This window comes from Amblyraja radiata, chromosome 8 (genome assembly GCF_010909765.2).
Source record: "Amblyraja radiata isolate CabotCenter1 chromosome 8, sAmbRad1.1.pri, whole genome shotgun sequence".
Taxonomy (NCBI): Eukaryota; Metazoa; Chordata; class Chondrichthyes; order Rajiformes; family Rajidae; genus Amblyraja; species Amblyraja radiata.
Window position 1 is genome coordinate 29,440,783 of NC_045963.1, and position 27,304 is coordinate 29,468,086.

General features: G+C 46.2%; 1 protein-coding gene across 1 annotated transcript in view; it reads left to right on the top strand.

The window, feature by feature from the left end:
- The first annotated feature begins 1,459 nt into the window (after positions 1-1,459).
- LOC116976478 (ALK tyrosine kinase receptor-like) overlaps positions 1,460-27,304 on the top strand; it is a 65,363-nt gene continuing 39,518 nt past the window's right edge. Inside the window, exons 1-2 of the mRNA XM_033026372.1 lie at positions 1,460-1,489; positions 14,208-14,377. Of these exons, the coding sequence (XP_032882263.1) occupies positions 1,460-1,489; positions 14,208-14,377 (200 nt within the window). The remainder of the gene's footprint in view (positions 1,490-14,207; positions 14,378-27,304) is intronic.

Here is a 27,304-nt window from a genome sequence, read left to right on the forward strand (position 1 = left end):
ACGGACTTGGTGGGCCGAAGGACATGTTTCCGCACAGTATCTCTAAAGTCTAAAAGTCATTAAACGTTGGCACTAGTCTGTTGAGTAAAACAAGCTTTGCTCTAACAGAAGAATATTTTTTAGCATGCAGTGATCCATTTTGATGGTGTTTCATGTGACAGCTTGATTTTTGCTGTATACATAATGCCCACCTATGAATGCATTCCATTGTCAAAGCATGTTCTCTGCAGATGACCCCCTGCCACTCAATTGCTTTGATGTATAACAAATGCAAATTGCACAATCGACTGTTGGCTAGTTACCAGGCATTGATCTGAATTTTGTTTACAGTCCAACCAGGTACTCTGCAAACCATTTCAGTTTCAGAGTTTAGTGAATCTGTCTGCGTGAGCATCCTTTGATCCTCTGAGACTGCAGAGTTGTAAGGTGTGCCTGTCTTGTAACAGTATGACATTCAGTCCGTAATAGAAATTCTAAGACTCAATACATATCCAGCTTGAGTGTTCTGTCCTGCGAATAAACTGCAGCCACTTTTGTTAATGTGAACATACTGCATATTGATAATTCGCTAGAATTTAGAAGAGTGAGAGAGAATCTTATTGTGAAAACTCTCCTGGGATGAGACAGGTTGGATTAGAGCGAAAGACATAAAGTGATGAAGTAAAGGGCCTTTCCCACCAGCATACGATTGCATGCGTCTAGCGCGACCAAACGTGGTCGCTTGAGGCGTACGGCCTCGCGGTCCCACTTCGATCGGCGGAGGCGTATGGAGTTGTGCGGGGCTGGTCCCGACATCACACGGGGCACCAAAAATCTTGCACTGTCCGAAAATCCCGCGCGCCAACGGTTTGTCGGCCCGCAGGCGCATTGAGGGCATATGCAGCGTCTTGACGCCGTATGCAGCGTCTTGACATCGTACGCAGCGTCTTGATGGCGTACGCCTAGCGCGTGGCGTTGCACGATGACGTCACCGCCCGGCGTGTCGTTGTGTCATGATGTCACCGCCCGACGCCGTGCGACGTCCAAATTCGGTCGGCCCGCCTCCTGCCCAGCTGATTGGTGAGTATGATGTCGGGACCAGCCCCGCACAACTCCATACGCCTCCAAAGTTTGAATTGGGACCGGCCCCACGAGTCCGTACGCCTCAAGCGACCACGTTTGTTCGCGCTAGACACATGCAATCGCATGCTGGTGGGACAGGCCCTTAACTCAGCGGGTCAGGTGTTGTTACCTTCTCCCAGATAAAGGGGCTGTCCCACTGCGGCGGCCTGATCCGCAGGTTAAGAAGAGTGCCTTCGACCTTCAAGCTCGAGGGCACTCGCCTGGAAAACGTCGAGCTGGATCGACTGTCCGCGTTGAAACCGCGAGCTGGATCGACCAACCGTACACAGACCCAAACACATCGCGAAGGCAGGGGCCAAGGAATGCGGGGGAGCGCTGTCTGAAACTCACACCCGCGATGAACAGGAAGGTTAAAGACGGCTGCAGTGTAAGATAAGTCCTTTAGAGAGCGCGGAGAGGGGGTGCGGGGAGAGAAGGGGAGAGAAGGAGAGAGATGGGGAGGGAAGGGGGGAAGAAGGGAGAGAGAAGGAGTGGAGACAGTTTTAAGAAGTCAGACAAAAGTTTAGCCTTCGACTGCCTGTAACTACATAGCGACCCCACTCCAATGCACAACGAGTCAAAAAGAACAAGGCCGACCAAATTTTACTCACGGACAATTTCTAATATGCTGAAAAATTTTCCGTGACCTAGCTGAGGCCACGAGTATTCGGGAACTTCCCTCGAGCATGAAGAAGAGTTCCAGTGACCTCCTACGACCTCGTGTCGTCCATGCTGCAAGTTTGAGTCGAGGGCAAACTCGACTAAACTCGCAGATTAGGTCGCAGATTAGTGGGGCAGCCCCCTAACAATGATCTATTCTATATTTTTCTTGATCCCAATACCCTTTGTCCTCTTTTTCACACCTTACACTTCCTTATCTTTGAATCTCCCTCTCTCCTGACATCAGTCTGAAGAAGGATCTTGACTCGAAATGTCAATCATTCCTTCTCTCCAAAGATGCTGCCTGTCCCGCCGAGTTAAGGGCCTGTCCCACGGGCATGCGACTCCATGTGGCAAGTGTGACCTAAAGGGCCGGTCCCACCAGCATGCGCCTGCATGCGGCAAGCGCAACCTAACGTGGTCGCTTGAGCCGTACGGCCTCGCGGGGCCGGTCCCGACATTGCGCGGGGCTCCGAAAAACTGACCGTGTTAAAAAATTCTGCGCGGCAACGGCCCGCCAGCCCGCAGCAGCCTCGACGCCGTACGTCACGTGCGAACTTCCCGCGGACTTCGCTCGCACTTCATGTCACCCACTCAACCTCCGCGCGGCCCCCGCTTCTGGTTAGGTCGCGCTTGCCTCATGCAGGCGCATGCTGGTGGGACCGGCCCTTTAGGTCGCGCTTGCCGCATGGAGTCGCATGCCCGTGGGACAGGCACTTTACTCCAGCATTTTGTGTCTTTCTTTGGGTCAGGTAGCGTGTCTGAAGAATATGGAGAGGTGCAGTTTTGGGTCGGGACCATTGATCAGACTTTGTCTCTTTTATGCTGCCTGACTCGCTGAGTTAGTCCAGCACTTTGATAAAGTGTCGCACGTGCGGCTGCTAAACATGATGAGACCTCATGGTATTAGAAGGAAGATTATGGCATTGATAGAAGATTGGCTGAATAGCAGAAGGCAAATAGTGGGAATAAAGGGAGCTTTTTCTGGATGGCTGCTGGTGACTAATGGTGTTGCCCAAGGGTCGACGTTGGGTCCGCTACTTTTCAGTTGTACATTAATGATTTGGAGGATGGAATTAATGGCTGTGCCCAATAAAAAGTTAAGTGGAAGGGGCAGCTGGTGCAGAGGAGTGCACTGAGGACAGTTGACGAGGTCTAGTACTTTAGGTAGAGATTGACAGCTTCTTGATTTATCGGGCTTTAAGGTAACGGGGAGAAGGCAGGAGAATGGGGTTGAGGGGAAGATAGATCAGCTACAAATCTGTGGAGTTCATTGACACCTTTAGAATGGAGATGAGGAGGAATTTATTTCGTCAGTGGGTGGTGAATCTGTGGAATTCATTGCCACAGACAGCTGAGGAGGCCAAATCAATGGATATTTTTAAGGCAGAGATTGACAGAATCTTGATTCTTGACAAGTATGGGTGTCAGGGGTTATGGGGAGAAAGCAGGAGAATAGGGTTGAGAGGGAAATATAGATAAGTCATGAGTGAATGGTGAGTAAACTCAATAAGCCAAATGGCCTAATTCTGCACCTAATGACATGAACATAAACTTTATGTATTTTTTTGTAAACCAGTATCCTTGTATCTACTGGAAACATTGAACTCATTTGCCTTGACTGAGGAGTCAGGAACAAGGGGGTCACTGTTGCAGAATTAAGGGGAGGCCATTTTGGATTGAAATGAGGAGAAATGTGTTCACTTCGAGTGGGGTGAATCTCTGGAATTTTCTATCTGCGGGAATGTCGAGGCTTAGTCACTGCATTTATTCAAACCTCTGATGAATGGACACCTAGATAACAAGGGATATTGATCGAGAGCCCCAAAATGTTGCTGAGGTAGAAGATCAACAAAGATCTTCATGAATGATGGAGGGCATAAAAAGGCTAGGTGGATTAGCCCTGCTTTAAATTGAACATTTTAAATTGTCTCATCAAAGCTGATTTACACCAGTTCTTGCAAAAGTTCACCCATTTAAGACCTCCATGTGTAGCACAGCAAACCACAGAGGTAGGGATGGCAATTTTGCTTTCTCATTAGGCGACACAGTCCGTAGGTTAATTGGCCTCTATAAATTGTCCTTACTGTGTAGGCTAGAACTAGTGTATGGGTGTTCGCTGGTCGGCACGTGGACTTGGTGTGCCAAAGGACCCGTTTCAACGCTGCATCTCTAAACTAAACTGCACACTCGGAATTTATCCCATTTATGCACCTACTCCCTACACACTAGGGCAATTTACAGGTCTCTGATGGCATAAGGCAGCAGCTCTACTGCTGCACTATTGTGCCCCCCCTGATGTTTCTTATTCCTGCATTGAAATGTTGATCAATTTTTAGATCATGTCCTGCACGATATGTTTGTGGCAATCCGGTAAACAGATGAATTTAGCCAAAGCTCCTGCGCATGTAAAACTTGACATTCAAACTTTAAAAAAAATTATGTTGATGGAAATAGAATCCAGGAACACAAGAAAATTATATCCAGAAGAAGCAACTATTTGGATGCATTCCATTGTTAGAAACCTGTTAGAGATCTGTGGCAAAGTCTGAAGAAGGGTCTCGACCCGAAACGTCACCTATTCCTTCTCTCCAGAGATGCTGCCTGTCCCCGTTGAGCTTTTTGTATCTATCCAAGCTTATGAAACTAAGTTTGCAGCATGTAAAAGTTTAAGCTGAGCATAAGTTCGGTCATTGTCTGCTATTTCAATAGCTTTCATTCAATGGTGTAGTGCTGTTAGCCAAGTATATCTATTGCTGGAAGAAAGGCCCCATTTTGACAGTCTACAGATCCAGGGCTAGGAGAAGCAACAAAATCGATTTTGGTAACAATTCAAAAACAACAATTGAAGGGAGGACTTGATTGGAAGTTGATTCGGATGATGAGAACATGTTTCTGCACAGTATACATCCCCCAAGAAGCAACAGCAACTAATGGGCAAACTTGCCAATGGCTATTCAATAATGAGTCGAGATACTTACTTGATCAAGTTGCAGCAGAAGTGATTGACAGAAGGGCCATCAAGATTAAAAACCTCTGCTGACAAAATGTTATAGATATTAGATCAAATGGACTATTCAGCATTGAACAAATATTTCTACCCATCATTGTAGCAAGTTACAGAACAGGTCAAGAGAGTCATAGAGTTATATTGCAGAGAAACAGGCCCTTCGGCCCAACTCGTCTATGCCGGCCAAATTAATCCCATTTGCCCATCTATGGCCCATATCCCTCTTAACCTTTCCTATCCATGTACAGTATGTGTCCAAAAGTCTTTTGAATGTTGTTATTGTTACCTGCCTTAACAGGTTCCATATATTATTCACCATACTCCGCATGAAAACGTTAAAGGCCTGTCCCACGGGCATGCGACCTGCATGTGGCAAGCGCGACCTGCATGTGGCAAGCGCGACCTACCAGCATGCGCCTGCATGCGGCAAGCGCGACTAAACCAGAAGCGGGGGCCGCGCTGAGGTCGAGTGAGTAACATGAAGTGCGAGCGAAGTCCGTGGGAAGTTCGCGCGTGACGTATGGTGTCGAGGCGGCTGCGGGCCGGCAGGCCATTGCCGCGAGGAATTTTTAAACACGGTCAGTTTTTCAGGGAGCCCAGCGCGATGTCCGGACCAGCTCCGCACAACTCCATACGGCTCCGGCGATCGAAGTGGGACTGGCCCCGCGAGGCCGTACGGCTCAAGCGACCACGTTAGGTCGCGCTTGCCGCATGCAGGCGCATGCTGGTGGGAACGGCCCTTTAGGTCGCGCTTGCTGCATGGAATCGCATGCCCGTGGGACAGGCACTTTACTCCCTATCTTTCCCCTCCTGCCCTCTAATTGTCGATTCCCCTACCCTGGGGAAAGGACACTGTGCATTCACCTATCTATTCTCCTCATAATTTACATAATTTTACACCCTTATGTAAGATCACACTTCAGCGTCCTGCGCTCCAAGGAATAGTCCTACCTGCCCAACATAGCTCAGTTCCTTGAGTCATGACAACATGCTCGTTAGTCATTAATGAGGATTTACTGACTCAGCGAGCTGAAGGTTAATTGGTAGAATGTTTACAGTAATGAAAGTTGGGGCAGCACAGTGGCGCAGCAGTAGAGTTGCTGCCTTAAAGTGCCAGAGACCCGCGTTCCATCATGACTACAGGTGCTGTCTGTACGGAGTTTGTATGTGCTCCCTGTGGGTTTTCTCCGAGTGCTCCGGTTTCCTCCCACACTGCAAAGACGTGCTGGTTTGTAGGTTAATTTGCTTCTGTAAATTGTCCCTGGTGTGTACAATAGTGCTAGTGTACAGGGTGAACGCTAGTCAGTGCGGACCCGGTAGGCCGAAGGGCTTGTTTCCAGGCTGTATCTTTAAGCAATTCAAATTTGCATCCTGGCACATTTTTGCAAAAAGACAATGATCTGTTGGAAGTCAGTGACAGAGGGTACAATGCACAAATTCTCATCCAACCAATTACAAAGCCGGTCTATTTCAAATGCTGACCGGTTTCAAATGTAGCAAAAACAAAACAGCTTGCTTGTGAAAACTATCAAGAATGAGTGAGCCATGCTAGATTGTGCCAAATGCAGACTAAAGTATACAGTGCAAAAAACAAGTTGCTGGATGAACTCAGCAGGTCACATAGCTTATGTGGTGGGAAATGGACCAGTGACATTTCGGGTCGGGATCCTGCTACAGATAAAATTATACTGTTGTGCGGAGACTGCCTGTTAAAATAAATCAATTGTGATGATAGAACAATTGTATGTTTCTATGTTTCTAATATCTGCTATTCATTTTGTAAGATATGAATGCAGAATTTATCAGGATCAAAGGTAATTTGACCTTTAGATTTTAGAGATACAGCGTGGAAACAGGCCCACTGATTCTGCGCTGACCTGCGATCATCCCGTACACTAACACTATCATTGTCCACATTAGGGATAATTTACAATTTTACTGAAACCAATTAACCTCCAAGCCTGTACATCTTTGAAGTGTGGGAGGAAACCTGAGCACCCGGAGAAAACCCACACGGTCACAGGGAGAACATACAAACTCCGTACAGGCAAGCACCCGTCGTCAGGATCGAACCCGCGTCTCTGACGTTGTAAGGCAGCGGCTCTACCGCTGCGCCACTGTGCTGCACTCTCCTATGCCTATAAACACTTGAAGGTTTAGGGAGAGATGTACAGCATTGAAACAGGCCCTTCGGCCCACTGATTGCATGTTGAGCATCAATCACCTGTTCACATTAGATCTATTTATCCCATTTATGCATCTATTCCCTACACACTAAGGGCAAATTACAGAGGCCAATTAAACTACACACCCGCACGTCTTTGGAATGTCATAGGAAAACCACACAATTACAGGAAGAATGTGCAAACTCCGCACAGACAGCACCCGAGGACAGGATTGAACCTGGGTGTCTGGTGCTGTGAGGCAGCATCTCTACCAGATGCGACACTGTGCTACCCAAATGTCAACAAAAAGTCAGTAGCATCTGGCATTCAACATGCGCAAACACAGGGTAACCCAATGGAGTCAAGTACACACCAACATATTCCAAAACCCCCTTCCCTTTCATTCCCTCCTCCTCCACTGTGCTCCACCTGAACTTGCACCTATTATTCCCCTCGCCATCCCCTCCACCCACATTCCTTCCTCTGGCTTCACAATTCGCAACTGTCCAATTATTTTGTCTCGCACCTTTTATTTTAATGTCTGGGTTCGTTCCAGCCCCCCTCTCCTCTCGTCTGAGTTCATCTATTTCCTGCCTCTCCTCTTGTTTCTACATTTTCCAGACTGTATTCGGATGTTTGCAAGCTAGGGGATCTGCTGATTGGTATAAGCACAGAGAAAGAAAATCTTTTGATTTTCAAGGAAGTCTTCAGGGAATTGCAGGAATTCAAGCTGCAGCTCGGCAATGGAAGCAATCCCCTTATTCCCATTCCCTCATTTATTTCCCAGCACAGGACTCTCTCAATAGTTCAATAGATACTTTATTGTCACGTGTACCTCGGTACATAGAAACCCTTTTTTCTGCAGACATTGCAGTTAAAACTTTTTAGTTTAGTTTAGTTTAATTTAGAGATATATCATGGAAACCTGCCCTTCGACCCACTAGGTTCATGCCAACCAGCAATCCCTGTACAGTAATGCTATCCTACACATATTAGGGACAATTTACAATGATACCAAGCCAATTAGCCTACAAACCTGTATGTCTTTGGATTTTGGGAGGAAACCGGAGATCCCGGAGAAAACCCAAGCGGGTCACGGGGAGAACATGCAAACTCTGTGCTGACAGCACTCATAGTCAGGAATGAACAAGGGTCTCTGGCGCTGTAAGGCAGCAACTCTACCGCTGTGCCAACACTGTCTTGTATACTGGCTCGGTGAACTTTTTCTGCACACTCGTACTGTATCCAAGATTTGGGGTGGTACAATGGCGTGGAGGCAGAGCTGCTGCCTCACATCACCAGATCCTGACTAATGCTGGTTCAATCCTGACCACAGGTGCTGGCTGTAAGTAGTTTGTACGTTCTCCCTGTGACCTCGGTGGTTTTCTCCCACATTCCAAAGATGGTCAGGTTTACAGGCTAATTAGCCTCTGTAAATTGTCACTAGTGCGTAGGATAAAATTACCGGTGATCGCTGGTCGGCACGGACTTGGTGGGCCGACAGGTCTGTTTCAACGCTGAATCTCCAAAAGCTTTTTTTTAAATGTGCTTATGTATGGTAACACTTGTACTGAACTGTATGCTGAGAACATTAATTTCCCTGTACCTTGCAACATGTGACAATAAAGTACCTTTGAAAATCATACAATAATGAAGCACAATCATACAAAGGTAAAAGAGTGCTATGATTTTAGCTCCACCCTGAATATCCCACCATCCACCAAAACGAGGGATAATGACATACAGTAGCCAATTTAATCAGTCAAGCATCAAGCCTTTGAGGTTTGGGAGGTAACTGAAGCATCCAATGGCAAATCATGCAGTCCAGGAACAATGTGCAATCTCCATACAGGCAGCACCGGAGGTCACGGTGCCCCTGCGCTGTCTTAAGCTGAGCGAAGGTTGTTGCGGAGAATTGTGCAGTATAATGCATAATTCCATTCAGATCTTGTGGCCATGCATTACTTATTGAAAAGGAATGTGAAGTGAATGCGAGGAGCAGCAAAGTGCATATGATGAAATGCAGGAGACACATAACAAGTGAACCTTCCCTCCACCGTTATGATTCTGTGCACGTGTTGCCATTGGCATGTGATTAAATTATGATGTAGGTGCAGTGATAAATCGATGGCAGGCGAGAGAAACACATCCCATTCACTTCTGAGATCCTCACAAAGAGTGAGCACAGTTACTATTGCAGACTTGCCAGCCATTGCACTTGTTAGTCTTTAGATCAGTTTACTGATTCAGACTGCACCTCCATGGCGGCACTGAGGCGCAGCGGTTTAGTAGTTGCCTGACAGCGCCAGAGACCCAGGTTCGATCATGACTACTGGTGCTGTCTGTACTGAGTTTGCACGTTTTCCCCTTCAGCCTGCAGCGCCCATGCCGACCAGTGATCACCCCCGTACACTAAAGAGCCTGTCCCACTTGGGCATCATTTGCGCGTCACGCAGGTGGCGCGCAAAGATTTTGTGAATCCCAAAATCTGGGGGTGCCGCGCGCGTCACTGCCTACGCCCCCACGTCTCACCACCCACCATGCATGTGTGCGTCACGTAAATGATGTCGCGTCGTGCGTCGTGACGCATAAACGATGTCGCGTAAATGACGCGCAAATAACGCCCAGGTGGGACAGGCTCTTAACACTATCCTACACACAAGGAACAATTTTTACAACTTACGGAAGCAAAATAAACTGCACATCTTTGGAGTGTGTGAGGAAGCACCCGGAGAAATCCCATGCGGTCACGGGGAGAACGTGCTCTCCGCACAGACAGCACCCATGGTGGGGATTGAACTCGGGACTCTGATGCTGTCAGGCAGCAACTCTACCGTTGCACCACTGTGCTACCGTCATTTGTCTGAGAAAAAGAATAGGTGACATATTCGGGTCGGGTTCCTTCTTCAGACTGGGGGAACTGGAGGTAAGAAAAGCCAGAACAAAGCTGGACTGGCAACAGATGACCAAGGAGGGGTGAAGCCCATAATGGCCCATTGTGTTTGTGTGCCCATTGATAGTATCAAGAGGGAATGAAATGTAGCTGGTTCTTTGCATGGGTGGCGATTCAGTGTTACCTACTGGCAATTTGTGATTTATTGTAAATATCACCACCTGCAGTTTGGAAAAGGCGTTCATTGTCATGGTCATAATGTTATAAACGAAAGTGGTTCGCATTCTGCTCAAGGTTAGTGTTGGCATTTCAGTCAGCAGGTTTGAATAATAAGCTCAATACGGAAGCACTGATATATCCTTTGCTTGCTGAGATTTGGGTAGAAATGCTCCCTTAACACCACGGGCAAATGCAGCCTCCTGCTAAGAACCCATCAAACCCACAGAGTCATAGAGTGATACGGTGTGAAAACAGGCCCTTCGGCCCAACATGCCCACACCGAACAACATGTCTCATCTAAACTAGTCCCACCTACCTGCACTTGGCCCATGTCCCTCTAAACCTATCCTAGTACCTGTCTAAATGTTTTTTAATCACTGTGATAGTACCTGCCTCAGCTACATCTTCCGGCAGTTCGTTCCATACACCCACCATCCTTTGTGTAAAAAATTGCCCCTCAGCTACCTATTAAATCTTTCCCCTCCTCACATTAAACATATGTCCTCTAGTTCTTGATTCCCTTACTCTGGGTAAAAGACTGTGCATTTACCTTATCTATTCCTCTCATGATCTTGTAATTCATCTCATGATCATGATTGATTGAAAGATACAGCATTTCAAACAGGCCCTTCAGCCCATCGAGTCTGCACCAATCAGTGCATTTACCCTATCTATTTCTCTCCCAATCTTGACTTGATTGCACTTATGTATGGTATTATGTGATTTGATTGAATAACATGCAAAGCAAAGTTTTTCACTGTACCTCTCAGTACATGTGACAATCTTCTTCTTATCGAGTCCACACACAAGATTAGAAGTTGTTCAGCCAGAGCTGAACACACTTCTCGGCATCTGCACAATGGTGTCTGTCTTGCGCTTCTTGTGCTTCTTGTGCGTGGTGGTGGAAAGATTGGTTGAAACAGGGCCGCGACGTGAACGCTCTTTCCTTGGCCCCATGTGACAATAATAAACCTAAACATCACCCTGACCCTTGCTCCAAGCCTCTTCTCATTCACCCAGTCATCTTGCACTCCAGGAGCAGTGCGAACGAACATAGGATGCAGTGGATTGTTCATCTTCTTTGAAGCCAAAGCAAAGCTCTTCTGTATTTGGCACACAGCTCCCTGTCGAGGCAGACACTGATAGAATGCAGCAAGAGCAAGTATAAATCACCTGTCAACTAACCCGCCCAGTCTAAGAGAAAATGATATTATACAGTGGAGCAAGATAAATTTAGATGACTCCTCAAGAATGGGGCTGCACAACGGCACAGCTGCTACCTTATAGTTTCCGTCCTGATCTCTGGCGCTGTCTGTGTGGAGTTTACACGATCTCCGCGTGGGTTTCCTCCAGGTGCTTCAGTTGCCTCCTATGTCCCAAAGACGTGCAAGTTTCCACTAGTGGGAGAGTCTAAGACCAAAGGCCATAGCTTCAGAATAACAGGACGTACCTTTAGAAAGGAGATGAGGAGGATTTTCTTTAGTCAGAGGGTGGTGAACCTGTGGAATTCATTGCCAAAGAAGGTGGTGGAGGCCAAGTCAATGTATATTTTTAAGGCAGAGATTGACAAATTCCTGACTATGTTAGCACCAAAGAAGGCTTTGATCTTCCAGCTTGCAATGTTCTCGCTGGGCAATATAACCTCCATCACATCCATGCAACCTCTATGTTCCAGAACCACAGGCAATGAAGAAGGGTTTCGGCCCGAAACGTTGCCTATTTCCTTCGCTCCATAGATGCTGCTGCACCCGCTGAGTTTCTCCAGCATTTTTGTCTACCAATGATTTATACCCATTCTTTCTGTTCTGAAAATGACCTCAAAATATTTCGGCACCCATGCTGTACAATTGATGTCTCAGCTGTCAAAGGTGGAACAACAAAAACCAGGGATGCATAAATAAGTAAGATTGGAAGAAAGGAAGAGGAATAGATTGAGTAGACACACAAGGGGCTCTTGCCCAGAGTAGGGGAATCGAGATCCAGAGGACATAGGTTTAAGGTGAGGGGGGATAGATTTAATAGGAACCTGGGGGTTAACTTTTTCAGACAAAGGGTGGTGGGTGTTTGGAACAAGCTACCGGCAGCTACTATCGCAAAATGTAAGATACATTTAGACAGGTACAGTACATGGATAGGTTTAGAGGGATATGGACCAAATGCAGGCAGGTGGGACTAGTGTAGATTGGACATGTTGGTCGGTGTGGGCAAGTTGGGCCGAAGGGCATGTTTCCACACTGTATGATTCTATAACTCTGTGAATGCCATAGCTTCAAAGAATTGCAAGGCTTTAGCTCTACCAGTTACTGCCATTTTTTGCGTGATGCTAATGTTTTGTTTGTCATCTTTGCTTCCCTGATGATAGTTTAAACTGGTTAAATTCACATTAACTTGTCAGCATTTTATAGCCAGGTCATATCTCCTCTTGATCTTTCGAGTCTCCAGAGAGGGCAATTCTCTGCGTTCCCATCAGTTAGCACTTGAGCGAAGGAAACAGCTACATTTGTCTTGTCAAAATATTGCTCACTTCACCAGTAGAGTTAGAATATTTTAAACTGCACACAATGTGCCTTCACCATCAGGTTGTAATGGGCTGAAATAACATGCTTTAACTGCTCATTAAAAGCCCATGAGATCTTCTGCAGGTCCTGATTAACTTCGATGTGATAGATTCAATTGCCTGGAAACTTGTATCTCTGTAATTTATTCCCTCATAATTCAGAAGGAAGGACACACTGACTTGTATGTGGCATAATCCCTGACCTCAGAGCTGTCCAATGGGTGAGTGTAACAGACATTGAATCACTTTTAGAAGGTAGTTACTTGAGCGATGGAAGACGTTTGACTCTTTATGAAGCTTCGATAAAATAGGTGACAATCATCTTTTATCCTGGATTCTGCTGTAGAATCCTTGACGAGCCAGCAGTATAGTCTGTTGTCATGTGTACCGAGGTGCAGTGGAAAGCTTATTACCTAACTTTTAGTTAACTGGGTTTTCTGGTTTAGTTTTTAGTTTAGTTTACGTAGTTTAGGAAACAAGGCTTTTGGCACCGTCCAGCGATCACCTTGTACATTAGCACGATCCAACACACTGGGGCCAAATGTACAATTTTACCAAAGTTAATTAGCCTTCAAACCTGCGCGTCTTTGGAATGTGGGAGGAAACCGGAGCACCCAGAGAAAACCTACGCAATCACGGGTACAAACTCTGTACAGACAGCACCCGTAGTCAGGATCGAACCCGGTTATATGGTGTTGGAAGGCGGAAACTCCACCACTGCACCACTGTGTCGCCCCTGGGTTCTGGGAATTCAGGATCTTTTATGCTGAAGTCCACCGTAGAAACCTTGGCATCCTAGCAGGCTTTCTGAAATCATGGAAATTTGACTGGAGACTGGTTTTTAACTAATAGTCATACTAATTTTCCTTCCAGGGAACATACATCATTCATTTACCTGGACATACATTTAGTTCATAGAAACATAGAAAATAGGTGCAGGAGTAGGCCATTCGGCCCTTCGAGCCTGCACCGCCATTCAATATGATCATGGCTGATCATCCAAATCAGTATCCCATCCCTGCCTTCTCTCCATCCCCCCTGATCCCTTTAGCCACAAGGGCCACATCTAGCTCCCTCTTAAATATAGCCAATGAACTGGCCTCAACTACCTTCTGTGGCAGAGAATTCCACAGATTCACCACTCTCTGTGTAAACAATGATTTTCTCATCTCGGTCCTAAAAGACTTCCCTCTTATCCTTAAACTGTGACCCTGTAAAGACGAGTCTAAGCACACTATGTCTTCACTACTGTTTTATTACTGATCACACTACTCATCCACATTACTGCCCTAGCTGTCCGTGGTCTGTCACCGGAGCTAGAGAGCGATCTAGAGGTGGGGAGGTTACAATTATACTGGTGATATGGGGAGTGGTTAGTAGTGGTGAGGTCACTATGTTAAAGGAACATGCACTAGTCCACATCCTTCCCCTTGGAAACAAAGCAGTACAGCAGTGACAGGGCGACCACGACTCATACGCTACAAGCAGTTAAACACACACACACACAGTCAGGCAACAGTTAAACAAATTCCCCGTAACGTACAGGCGGCTTGACCAACCGCCCGGAGCGGGTACGTAACTCGCCCTCCCCCTCCTCCGCAGGAACAACAGGAACAGGAGCAGGAGCGGGAGCGGGCGAACGAGCCGGAGATCGGGCAGGAGAGGGATGGAGCGGAGACCGGGGAGGGGAAACCGGCACTAAGGCGGGCAAACGAACAGGCGAGGGCGGACTGGCAGCAGGGGAGCGGGGCCCAAAGAGCTGAGAGGGCAGAGTGCTGGGCATGCGAGGAGCGGTAGGCAGAGAGGAAGAAATCGGGGGGGCAAAAGGGGCAGCAGGAGGCGGAGCGGGTTCATTGACCAGCCGCAAATGCTGGCGGGACCGGCGGTAGATGGTACCCTCGTGGTCGACAAGGTAAGAGCACGGTGAGCCGGCAGAGCTGACGACAACCGCCAGTCGGTAGTGGCCGGAGGGGGACTGCATCCGGACGACCTGACCAGGGAACAGACGCGGAAGGGGACGGCAGGACCTGTCATGGGAGCGTTTTTGTATTTCTTGCTTTTGGGCAATGCGCTCCTTGACGGCAGCAGGGCGGAGGACAGAAGGCACCAGGGACCGCTGGGACACAGGGATCGGAGGGCGCGTGGTGCGGGACATGAGCCGCTGAGCAGGCGAGCCCAGGGCAGGGTCTCGGGAAATGTTGCGGAGGTTGAGGAGGGCCAGGTGAAAATCCGACCGGGAAAGTCTGCAGTGCTCCAGCAGCTCCTTGGCACTGCGGACGGCGCGCTCAGCAAGGCCGTTGCTCTGCGGGTACTCGGGGCTGCTGGTGAAGTGACGAAAGTTCCAGGTGGCAGCGAAATCGCGGAACTCCGCACTTGAAAACTGGCTACCGTTGTCCGACTGCAAACTCGCAGGGGAGCCAAAGGTTGCGAAGTGGCGGCGCAGCTTGCCAATGACAGCAGCAGATGTGAGGGAGGGCAGCTGGTCCACCTCGAACCAGCTGGAGTAGGAGTCCACAAGGGCCTGGAAGTGCTTGCCACGCCACTCGAAGAAGTCAGTGGCGACTGCCATCCATGGCAGATCGGGGGCAGGCTGTTGCAGAAGCGGCTGCCGTTGCTGATGGGGAGAGAGGCTATTGCAGGTGGAGCAGGCTGAGACCCTCTCCCGGATGTCCGGGGCCATGCCGGGCCAATAGAACTGGCTCTGGGCCTGGGACAGAGTGGCCTCGGCCCCGGGATGGCCGCTGTGGGCGGTTTGAAAATAGTGGTCCCGCAGCACAGCAGGCACCACAACCTTGTGGCCCTTCACCACCACACCGTCGTGCAGCACAAGCTCATCCCGGACCAGGAAGTAGGGCACGGCACCGGCCGGCAAGGATGAGCGACGGTCAGGCCAACCACGCCGGATGACGTCGGCAAGTTGTTGCAGGGCAGGATCTTTGGCAGTGTGCTGGACCAGGGACTGCATCTGCTGTGAAGGCACAATATTAACGTTTAACACCATCAGGTCAGACGATTCGTACGGGTGTCGGGTAGTGGACGTCAGCGGTGCGCGGGACAGCGTGTTGGCTACGAACATGTCCTTGCCTTGCGGTACACGACCCGAAACGTGAAGCGCTGGAGCTGCAGCATCATTCGCTGCAAGCGGGATGAGGCGACGTGGATCGGTTTATTCAGGATCGTGACCAGCGGCTGGTGATCGGTTACGATAGTGAAGGTGTTGCCCAGGATGTAATCCTTAAACTTCGAGCAGGCAAACACCACGGCGAGGAGCTCTTTCTCGATCTGAGCATAACGCTGCTCAGCGGGGGTCATGGTGCGAGAAGCGTAGGAGACAGGCAGCTTCAGGCCATCGTAGAGCTGCAGGCAGGCGGCACCAAGACCGAACTTCGAGGCGTCGCAGGTGAGGACAATTGGCCGCTGCAACTCGAAGAACTTGAGAGTGGGGGTACTAACCAGCCTGGACTTCAGGATGTCAAACACCATCTGGTGCTTCGGGAACCAAGCCCAGGCAGTGTCCTTCTTGATCAGCTCCCTCAGGGGCGCACTCAGCTCGCTGAGGTCGGGGATGAACTTCCCCAGGTAGTTCACCATGCCCAGAAAGCGCTGCAGGCTGGGCACGTCGGCGGGTGCAGACATCCCAGAGACCGCAGCCGTCTTCTGCGGGTCAGGCTTCAGCCCCTCAGCTGTGAAGACGTGTCCCACGTACGTGACCTCTGGGACGCGGAAACGGCACTTCTTAGGGTTAAGCTTAAGGTTGATATCACGAGCCCTGTCCAGGACTTGGCGGAGGTGGAGGTCGTGCTCAGCGACGTCCTTCCCGTATACCAGGATGTCGTTGTCTATGATAGCACACGGCAGACCGGCAAACAGCTGCTCCATGGTGCGCTGGAAGACCTCGCTGGCAGAATTGATCCCGAATGGCATGCGGAGGAAACGGAACCTGCCGAAGGGTGTGCTGAAGGTGGTCAGGTATGAGGAACGTTCATCCAGCGGTATCTGCAGAAAGAGCTCTTGGCATCGAGGACTGAGAAGACAGTGGCCGGGCCAACCTGTGCAGCGACGTCCTCCACCGTCTGCCTAAGTCCTGGACAGGGCTCATCAGGCGTGGGTTCGAATCCCGCTTCTGACACCATGTAAAGACCAGTTTAAGCGCACTATGTCTTCACTACTGTTTTATTACTGATCACACTACTCATACACATTACTGCCCTAGCTGTCCGTGGTCTGTCACCGGAGCTAGAGAGCGATCTAGAGGTGGGGAGGTTACAATTATACTGGTGATATGGGGAGTGGTTAGTAGTGGTGAGGTCACTATGTTAAAGGAACATGCATGAGTCAACTGACCCCTAGTTCTGGACTTCCCCAACATCGGGAATAATCTTCCTGCATCTAGCCTGTCCAACCCCTTAAGAATTGTGTACGTTTCTATAAGATCCCCCCTCAATCTTCTAAATTCTAGCGTGTACAAGCCGAGTCTATCCAGTCTTTCTTCATATGAAAGTCCTGCCATCCCAGGAATCAGTCTGGTGAACCTTCTATGTACTCCCTCTATGGCAAGAATGTCTTTCCTGAAATTAGGAGACCAAAACTGTACGCAATACTCCAGGTGTGGTCTCACCAAGACCCTGTACAACTGCAGTAGAACCTCCCTGCTCTTATACTCAAATTATTTTGCTATGAATGCTAACATACCATTTGCTTTCTTCACTGCCTGCTGCACCTGCATGCCTACTTTCAATGACTGGTGTACCATGATACCCAGGTCTCGTTGCATCTCCCCTTTTCCTAATCGGCCACCATTCAGATAATAGTCTACTTTCCTGTTTTTGCCACCAAAGTGGATAACCTCACATTTATCCACATTATACTGCATCTGCCATGCATTTGCCCACTCACCCAACCTATCCAAGTCACCATGCAGCCTCCTAGCATCCTCCTCACAGCTAACACTGCCCCCCAGTTTCGTGTCATCCGCAAACTTGGAGATGTTGCATTCAATTCCCTCATCCAGATCATTAATATATATTGTAAATAGCTGGGGTCCCAGCACTGAGCCTTGTGGTACCCCACTAGTCACTGCCTGCCATTCTGAAAAGGACCCGTTTACTCCTACTCTTTGCTTCCTGTCTGCCAGCCAGTTCTCTATCCACATCAATACTAAACCCCCAATACCGTGTGCTTTAAGTTTGCATACTAATCTCTTATGTGGGACCTTGACGAAAGCCTTCTGAAAGTCCAGATATAACACACCCACTGGTTCTCCTTATCCACTCTACTAGTTACATCCTCGAAAAATTCTATAAGATTCGTCAGACATGATTTACCTTTCATAAATCCAGGCTGACTTTGTGCAATGAATTCACCATTTTCCAAATGTGCTGCTATCCCATCTTTAATAACTGACTCCAGAATTTTCCCCACCACCGATGTTAGACTAACTGGTCTGTAATTCCCTGTTTTCTCTCTCCCTCCCTTTTTAAAAAGTGGGGCTACATTAGCTACCCTCCAGTCCTCAGGAACTACTCCAGAATCTAAAGAGTTTTGAAAAATTATCACTAATGCATCCACTATTTCTGCGGCTACTTCCTTAAGTACTCTGGGGTGCAACTTATCTGGCCCTGGGGATTTATCGGCCTTTAATCCATTCAATTTACCTAACACCACTTCCCGGCTAACCTGGATTTCACTCAGTTCCTCCATCTCATTTAACCCCCGGTCCCTTGCTATTTCCGGCAGATTATTTATGTCTTCCTTAGTGAAGACAGAACCAAAGTAGTTATTCAATTGGTCTGCCATGTCCTTGTTCCCCATGATCAATTTGCCTGTTTCTGACTACAAGGGAGCTACATTTGTTTTAACTAAGCTTTTCACATATCTATAAAAACTTTTGCAGTCAGTTTTTCAGATTCAGATTCAGATTCAATTTTAATTGTCATTGTCAGTGTACAATACAGAGACAACGAAATGCATTTAGCATCTCCCTGGAAGAGCGACATAGCAAATGATTTTAATGTTCCCTGCCAATTTTCTTTCATAATCTATTTTCCCTTTCCTAATTAAGCCTTTTGTCCTCCTCTGCTGGACTCTGATTTCCCTTGTTATCCACGGATGCACTACCTTTCCTGATTTATTCTTTAGCCAAACTGGGATGAACAATTGTTGTAGTTCATCCATGCAGTTTTTAAATGCCTTCCATTGCATATCCACCGTCAACCCTTTAAGAATCATTTGCCAGCCTATCTTGGCCAATTCGTGTCTCATACCCTCAAAGTCACCTTTCTTTAAGTTCAGGACTCTTGTTTCTGAATTAACTATGTCACTCTCCATCCTAATGAAGAACTCAACCATATTATGGTCACTCTTGCCCAAGGGGCCACACACATCAAGACTGCTAACTAACCCTTCCTCATTACTCAATACCCAGTCTAGAATAGCCTGCTCTCTCGTTGGTTCCTCTACATGTTGGTTTAGAAAACTATCCCGCATACATTCCAAGAAATCCTCTTCCTCAGCACCCCTGCCAATTTGATTCACCCAATCTATATGTAGATTGAAGTCACCCATTATAACTGTTTTACCTTTGTTGCACGCACTTCTAATTTCCTGTTTGATGCCATCCCCAACTCCACTACTACTGTTAGGTGGCCTGTACATAACTCCCACTAGCGTTTTCTGCCCCTTAGTGTTTCGCAGCTCTACCCATATCGTTTCCACATCCTCCAAGCTAATGTCCTTCCTTTCTATTGCGTTAATCTCCTCTCTAACCAGCAACGCTAATGTTGTCTTACTTGTCATAAGGCATGGAAACAGGCTCTTTGGCCCAACTTGCCCATGTCGACCGACATGTCCCATTTACAGTAGTCCCACCTGCCTGCATTTGGCCTATAAACCTATCCTATCATGTACCTGTCTAAATGCTTCTTAAATGTTAAATCTTTCCCCCCTCATTTTAAACCTATGTCCAATGGTTTTATACGCCCCAATTCTGGGTAAAAGACTGTGCATTTCCCCAATATATTCCTCTCATGATCTTGCCATTGATTGATTGATCGATTGATTTGATTGATTGATTGATTGATTTGATTGATTGATTGATTGATTGATTGATTGATTGATTGATTGATTGATTGATTGATTGATTGATTGCTTGATTGATTGCTTGATTGGTTGGTTGGTTGGTTGGTTGGTTGGTTGGTTGGTTGGTTGGTTGGTTGGTTGGTTGGTTGGTTGGTTGGTTGGTTGGTTGGTTGGTTGGTTGGTTGATTGATTGATTGATTGATTAGAATTAGGCCATTCAACCAATCAAGTCTACTTTACCATTCAATCATGGCTGATCTATCTTCCCCTCTTAACCCCATTCTCCTGCCTTCTCCCCACTAGCCCTGACATTTGTTCAATGATAAGTGGGTATCCCACAGAGAGTCCACGCTGCCTCCGGATTGATCTCATCCTAGCATTGCAATGTTATGATCACTCCAAGTTCCTCTCGCTGCTCAGGTTCTCAGCCCAAACCTCAATTATTTGACCAACCTCCTAGTACGGCACAATGGCGCAGCGGTAGAGTTGCTGCATTACAGCACCAGAGACCCGGGTTTGATGCTGACTACGGGTACTGCCTGTACGGAATTTGTACATCCTCCCTGTGATCCGCTTGGGTTTTCTCCGGGTGCTCCGGTATCCTTTCACATTGTGAAGACATGCAGATTTGTAGGTTAATCAGCTTATGTAAATTGTCCCTAGTGTGTCAGATAGAACTCGTGTACGGGTGATCGCTGGTCGGCACAGACTGGGTGGGCTGAAGGGCTTGTTTCCACGCTGTATCTCTAAGCTAAAAACTCAGAAGAAACCTGAATCTCTCTCAAGACAGCTACCCTGTTCTCACCTCCCAGCAATCCTCTCCCCAATTAAATTCTCCTTTGATTTCCATACATACTGTAACTACAAAATGCTCTGAATCTGCCTTTCAGGGATCTCATCAAGTGAAGAATGTAAGTGAAACTCTCTCGCTCTCATTCTCCACGTAACCAACTGGGATTTGAGTTGCCTGCACATTCAATTGCTGTTTGCCGCTAACATTAAGCTTTGTTTGCTATGCTGCAGAAGCCTTGTAAATCCAGGACTTGATACTTAAGATTCAATTGCACTAAAAAGTTACAAATTGTGCTCTGGCAAATCCCCTTGCAGTCTCCTGCATCCCAAGGAGAACAAGCTCAGCTTCTCCAGTCCATCCACATATATCCTAAACCCTGGAATCACAGAGACATATAACCATATAACCATATAACAATTACAGCACGGAAACAGGCCATCTCGACCCTTCTAGTCTGTGCCGAACACGTATTCTCCCCTAGTCCCATACACCTGCATTCAGACCATAACCCTCCATTCCTTTCCCGTCCATATAACTATCCAATTTATTTTTAAATGATAAAAACGAACCTGCCTCCACCACCTTCACTGGAAGCTCATTCCACACAGCCACCACTCTCTGAGTAAAGAAGTTCCCCCTCATGTTACCCCTAAACTTCTGTCCCTTAATTCTCAAGTCATGTCCCCTTGTTTGAATCTTCCCTACTCTCAGTGGGAAAAGTTTATCCACGTCAACTCTGTCTATCCCTCTCATCATTTTAAAGACCTCTATCAAGTCCCCCCTTAACCTTCTGCGCTCCAAAGAATAAAGCCCTAACTTGTTCAACCTTTCTCTGTAACTTAGTTGCTGAAACCCAGGCAACATTCTAGTAAATCTCCTCTGTACTCTCTCTATTTTGTTGACATCCTTCCTATAATTAGGCAACCAAATTTGTACACCATACTCCAGAATTGGCCTCACCAATGCCTTGTACAATTTTAACATTACATCCCAACTTCTATACTCAATGCTCTGATTTATAAAGGCCAGCACACCAAAAGCTTTCTTTACCACCCTATCTACATGAGATTCCACTTTCAGGGAACTGTGCACAGTTATTCCCAGAACCCTCTGTTCACCTGCATTCTTCAATTCCCTACCATTTACCATGTACGTCCTATTTTGATTTGTCCTGCCAAGATGTAGCACCTCACATTTATCAGCATTAAACTCCATCTGCCATCTTTCAGCCCACTCTTCCAACTGGCATAAATCTCTCTGTAGACTTTGAAAATCTACTTCATTATCCACAACCCCACTTATCTTAGTATCATCTGCATACTTACTAATCCAATTTACCACACCATCATCCAGATCATTGATGTACATGACAAACAACAGTGGACCCAACACAGATCCCTGTGGCACCCCACTAGTCACTGGCCTCCAACCTGACAAACAACCATCCACCATTACTCTCTGGCATCTCCCATTCAGCCACTGTTGAATCCATCTTGCTACTCCACCATTAATACCCAACCATTGAACCTTCTTAACCAACCTTCCGTGAGGAACCTTGTCAAAGGCCTTACTGAAGTCCATATATACAACATCCACTGCTTTACCCTCATCAATTTCCCGAGTAATCTCTTCAAAAAATTCAAGAAGATTAGTCAAACATGACCTTCCAGGCATCATATAGTCATCATACAGCATGGAAATAGGCCCTTTGACCCAACTTGCCTACGCCGACTATGATGCCGCATCTTCATTAGACCCAACTGCCCGCACTTGACCCATAATCCTAAAATCTGTCCATTCCATGCACCTGTACAATTGTCGGTTCAACGTTATGATAGTATCTATGTGTAGGAAGGAACTGCAGATGCTGGTTTAAACCAAACATAGACTCAAAAATACTGGAGTAACTCAGCAGGATTGGCAGAATCTCTGGGGAGAAGGAATGGGTGATGTTTCGGGTCGAGACGAAGGGCCAAGTGCGAGCAGTTGGGTACTAATGTAGATGGGGCATCTTGGTCGGCGTAGGCAAGTTGGGCCGAGGGGCCTGTTTCCATGCTGTATGATGACTCTATGACTATCGTGTGCATCTCTATTGGGCACAGGGAAGAGGGGGGAATATTTATCAGTATTCTGAGGGTTAACATCAAGCGGGTTACCAGTGCAATATGAGCTTTGGCTCCAAATGTTGTTCTCTAAGCATCTTTTGCAAATTGTGCCCTGTACTCCCAAGTCCAAATCAATAATATTTGTTATTGTAGTCCTCATATTGACCTCTGGAAAATATTCTGTACATTTCAGCAAAAAAACACAACCTTTCACATTCTCAGCCAATCTTCTATCAGTAATGTTACAACCCCTATTATTGCACGGTCTTTAATCTTGATGATATATGTGGCACACGTGACACTATGATGTGACACATTAATTAATTCCTGTGGAAGTCCATGTTAAACACTTAAAGCACATTTCCCTTATTGAGCTCCTCTGTTACTTCCTTAAAACATTTTTTTGGACATAACTTGTCTACAAATCCATGCCAAGTTACTGTTAATTCTGCTTTTAGAGTCATAGAATCATGGATTCATACAAAATGGAAATAGATCCATCGACCATACTTAATCCTTGCTGATCAGGTTTCATAACTGTGCTCGTCCTATATGCTGTCATTTGGTCCATGTTCCTCTTAAACATTCCTATTCATGTACCCGTCTAAACTTCTTTTAAATGTTGCCAACATATCCTTTTCCAGAGCTACCCCTGGCAGCTCATTCCACCACATTCTGTGTGAAGAAGTTGCTCCTCAGATCTTTTTTAACCCTCACCCCTCTCACCCTATGCCCTATACTTCTGGAGAGTTAGAATTTGTTAATAGAATTTATTATTCCTGGTGTGTTTTAGTTTTAGTTCTAGACATACAACATGGAAGCAGACCCTTCCGTCCAACGAGACCATGCCGATCATCGATCACCCGTTCACACTAATTCTACGTTATTCCACTAGGACTCCCAACAGATTAGAGGCAATTTACAGAAGCCAATTAATTTATAACCCGCACGTCTTTGGGATGTTGGGGTGGAAACTGAAGCGCCCGGAGGAAAGTCAAACGGTCACAGGGAGAACGTGCAAATTCCACACAGACAGCACCTGAGGTCAGGATCGAACTGGGTCTCTGGCGCTGTGAGTGAGGCAACAGCTCTACCATCTGAGCCAGTGTGCTGCTGTGATTATTAAATATATAATAATACTAATCCAGTTTAAATACTTTAATGAGATTATTTACAAACCATCTTTCTGTTACAAAATCATTTAAAGCACATCATTTAATGAAAATCATTTAATAAAATCTCCTGTGTTGGTAAAAATAAATCTGCTTACATTTCTCATTCTGCAGCATAGTGAGGTATGTTGGTGTATTGAAGAACAGCTTCTGTTTTTAAAGCTTATAAAAGGATCAGGCAGGAAAACTATGAAGAATAATTCACCATTATGATGCCAATTGTCCATTTATTTTCATCATCCCAGATTATTATTTAACAGCAATGCAATGATTTTGTTTTTGATACTGGATGAACATGATTGTTATCTCGCTGCATGTTAGATGTAGTACCTGTCTGAACGATTTAACAGTGCAGCCACTGATAAGATGCTGATGGCTGTAGCATCATAGATATATTTCATAGTTCAAGCTTGACTGCTTGCAACCTCCACTCTCTTTGAGAGCAACCATTGCTTCCATTATTAATTAATCAGGATTCAACTATATTGATTTTAACGTCATCCACAAATTTAGTAAACACGCAAACGGCATTGCCATCTGATTTTCAATCCAGTTGGCGAAGCATTGTGCCCGTACATCAGCTCGGGGTAGATCAGTAAGGGCTGGGTACACTGTAATTCCTGATCGTCCGACCTACCTTCTGAGGAAGAGCCAAGAGTCAAACGTGTTTTATTGTCATATGTCCCAGATAGAACAATGAAATGCTTACTTGCTGCAGCACAACAGAATATGTAAACATAATGCACTGTAAACAAGAAAAACATTTCAGTGTGTGTGTATATATATATATTTTTTGTGATTTTTTTTGATATATTTGATGTTTTTGAAATTAAGCTAGAACTTTGTTTCTTTCCCTGTAGGTATTGCTAGAGCAGCTCTGCTTTATTTTGGGTCTCCATTGTAGGCAATTTATTTATTAATCTGAATGGCTTCTTCAGCTCTTCCTGATACATAGATTTTTTAAAACTTTATTTTTGTTTATTACATTATTTTTGAGTTGTGCGATGACAAACCTGTTGTGCTACTGTTAGCGTCATAGAAACATAGAAACATAGAAAATAGGTGCAGGAGTAGGCCATTCGGCCCTTCGAGCCTGCACCGCCATTCAATATGATCATGGCTGATCATCCAACTCAGTATCCTGTACCTGCCTTCCCTCCATACCCCCTGATCCATTTAGCCACAAGGGCCACATCTAACTCCCTCTTAACTATAGCCAATGAACTGGCCTCAACTACCTTCTGTGGCAGAGAATTCCAGAGATTCACCACTCTCTGTGTGAAAAATGTTTTCCTCATCTCGGTCCTAAAAGATTTCCCCCTTATCCTTAAACTGTGACCCCTTGTTCTGGACTTCCCCAACATCGGGAACAATCTTCCTGCATCTAGCCTATCCAACCCCTTAAGAATTTTGTACGTTTCTATAAGATCCCCCCTCAATAGAGTTATACAGCGTGAAAATAGGCCCATTGGTCTAACTTGCCCACACTGACCAACATGTCCCATGTACACTAATCCCACTTGCCTGCATTTGGCCCATATCTCTCTAAACCTATCCTATCCAATGTTTCTTAATCGTTGCAAGACAAATAAACTGTTGCGAGTAATAATTTCTGTTCCATTCTGGTACATATGACAATAAAACACTCAGATTAGACACTGTTGCCTTACAGCATCAAAGACCCACGGTTCAATCCTGACTATGGTTGCCGTCTGCAGAGTTTGCGCATTATTCCGGTGACCACATGGGTTTTCTCCAGGTGCTTCTGTTTCCTCCTACATTCAAAAGACGTAGAGGTTTGTGGGTTAATTGGTCTCTGGAAATTACCCCTGTGTGTGTCGGATGTGAAAGTTGAATAACATAGAACTAGTGTATGGATGATTGATGGTCAGCGTGGACTCGGTGATGCGGAGGACATGTTTCCACGTTGTATATCTAAACTGAATATATCTAACCTGTTCCCTCCTATCCAGATTTGTGTTCAGTTTCAGGTTATCGGTTTCAAGTGGTGATTCATTGCCACAGATGGCTGTGGAGGCAAGTCAATGGATATTTTTAAGGCAGAGATTGACAGATTCATGATTTGTAAGGCGGTCTGGGGTGATGGGAAAAAGGCAGTAGAATGGGGTTGCGAGGGAAAGATAGATCAGCCACGATTGAGTTAGACTTGATGGGCCGAATAGCCTAATTCAGTCCTAGAACTTCTGATTTTATGAACATATCATTGAGTTAGTTCCATTTTTAATCAGCTCCTGTTTCTATCTTCAAGCGTTTTCCTTATTGAGGTTATTAGTCCCTTTCTTTCCAGTTTGATTCATTTTTTTCAATTCAGATTGTGACTGGTTTTCAGTATTTCTGAGATTCAAGGCAAGGAGTGAATCGTTCATTATATCAGTGGGAAATTAAAATGGAATTCAGCCACATTTTAATTCTCTGACATCTGAGTCCTTGGTGACATCCACAACTGTGTGCAGCAGAATGTAAACTCCCATTTATCTTCTATTTATGCAATCATAGCTCCAATGCAACCAGCAAATATATTCTAAGACTTTTAAGCAATTGAACAATTTTGTTGGGAAGTCATTTTTAGTTTATACATGTAGACTGATTAGCATCAGCACCCTCTGTGAAGATTTGGCTCTTCATGGGATATGAGTGCAGGGATTTATTTGATTTATTTTTTCCATAGTTTCCATTGATACTGTTTGGCATTAAAATATAGAATTGCAGTGTAAAACATTTTAATCTAATAGGGTAAGGAAATTACATATTGTTTGGCATTTTTATGCATAGAATTCTAGTGCGTGATGTACGGTAGTGATCTTTTTGAGCAATTCTTCTGCAACTAGCATATTCATGTAGCCAGCATCTCCACCATTCCCCATGGATGTCAGTGCCTGAGAGCATACTGCTCATGAAAAACTGGAAGCATGGAGTGCATTTAAAAATAAAATGGGCAGGATATGTTATCAAGATGCAGTACAGAACGCCATAGGATATTATTTTTCCCTGTGGCTATCAAACTGTACAATTCCTCCCCATTCTGTCGTGGGGTAGACTGACTACCCTTCACCCCCCCCCCCCCCCCCCCCCCCCCCCAATCTTTGCACATCCCCAATCCTTCCTACTCGTCACTTTAATTTCATGTTTCATGTATCTTGTGTTTTATGACCGTCGGCAGACACATTTCTCTCCTGGGATAAATAAAGTTCTATTATATCATATCGTATATACTCAGGACGTTTCTGTTATGCATATGCTGGTTTACACTGAAGATAGGCACAAAATGCTGGAGTAAACATAGCGGGACAGGCAGCCACTCTGGAGAAAGGTCTGAATAAGGGTCTCATCCCGAAACATCACCCATTCCTTCTCTCCAGAGATGCTGCTTGTCCCACTGAGTTACTCCAGCATTTTGTATCTATCTGGTTGTCTCTGTTGCTGCTGTTGTATAGGGAAGGATTTCTGTCCATTGGTTCAACTGCATTGCCCATCACAGCAGCACAGTGGCGCAGCGGTAGAGTTGCTGCCTTACAGCGCCAGAGACCCGAG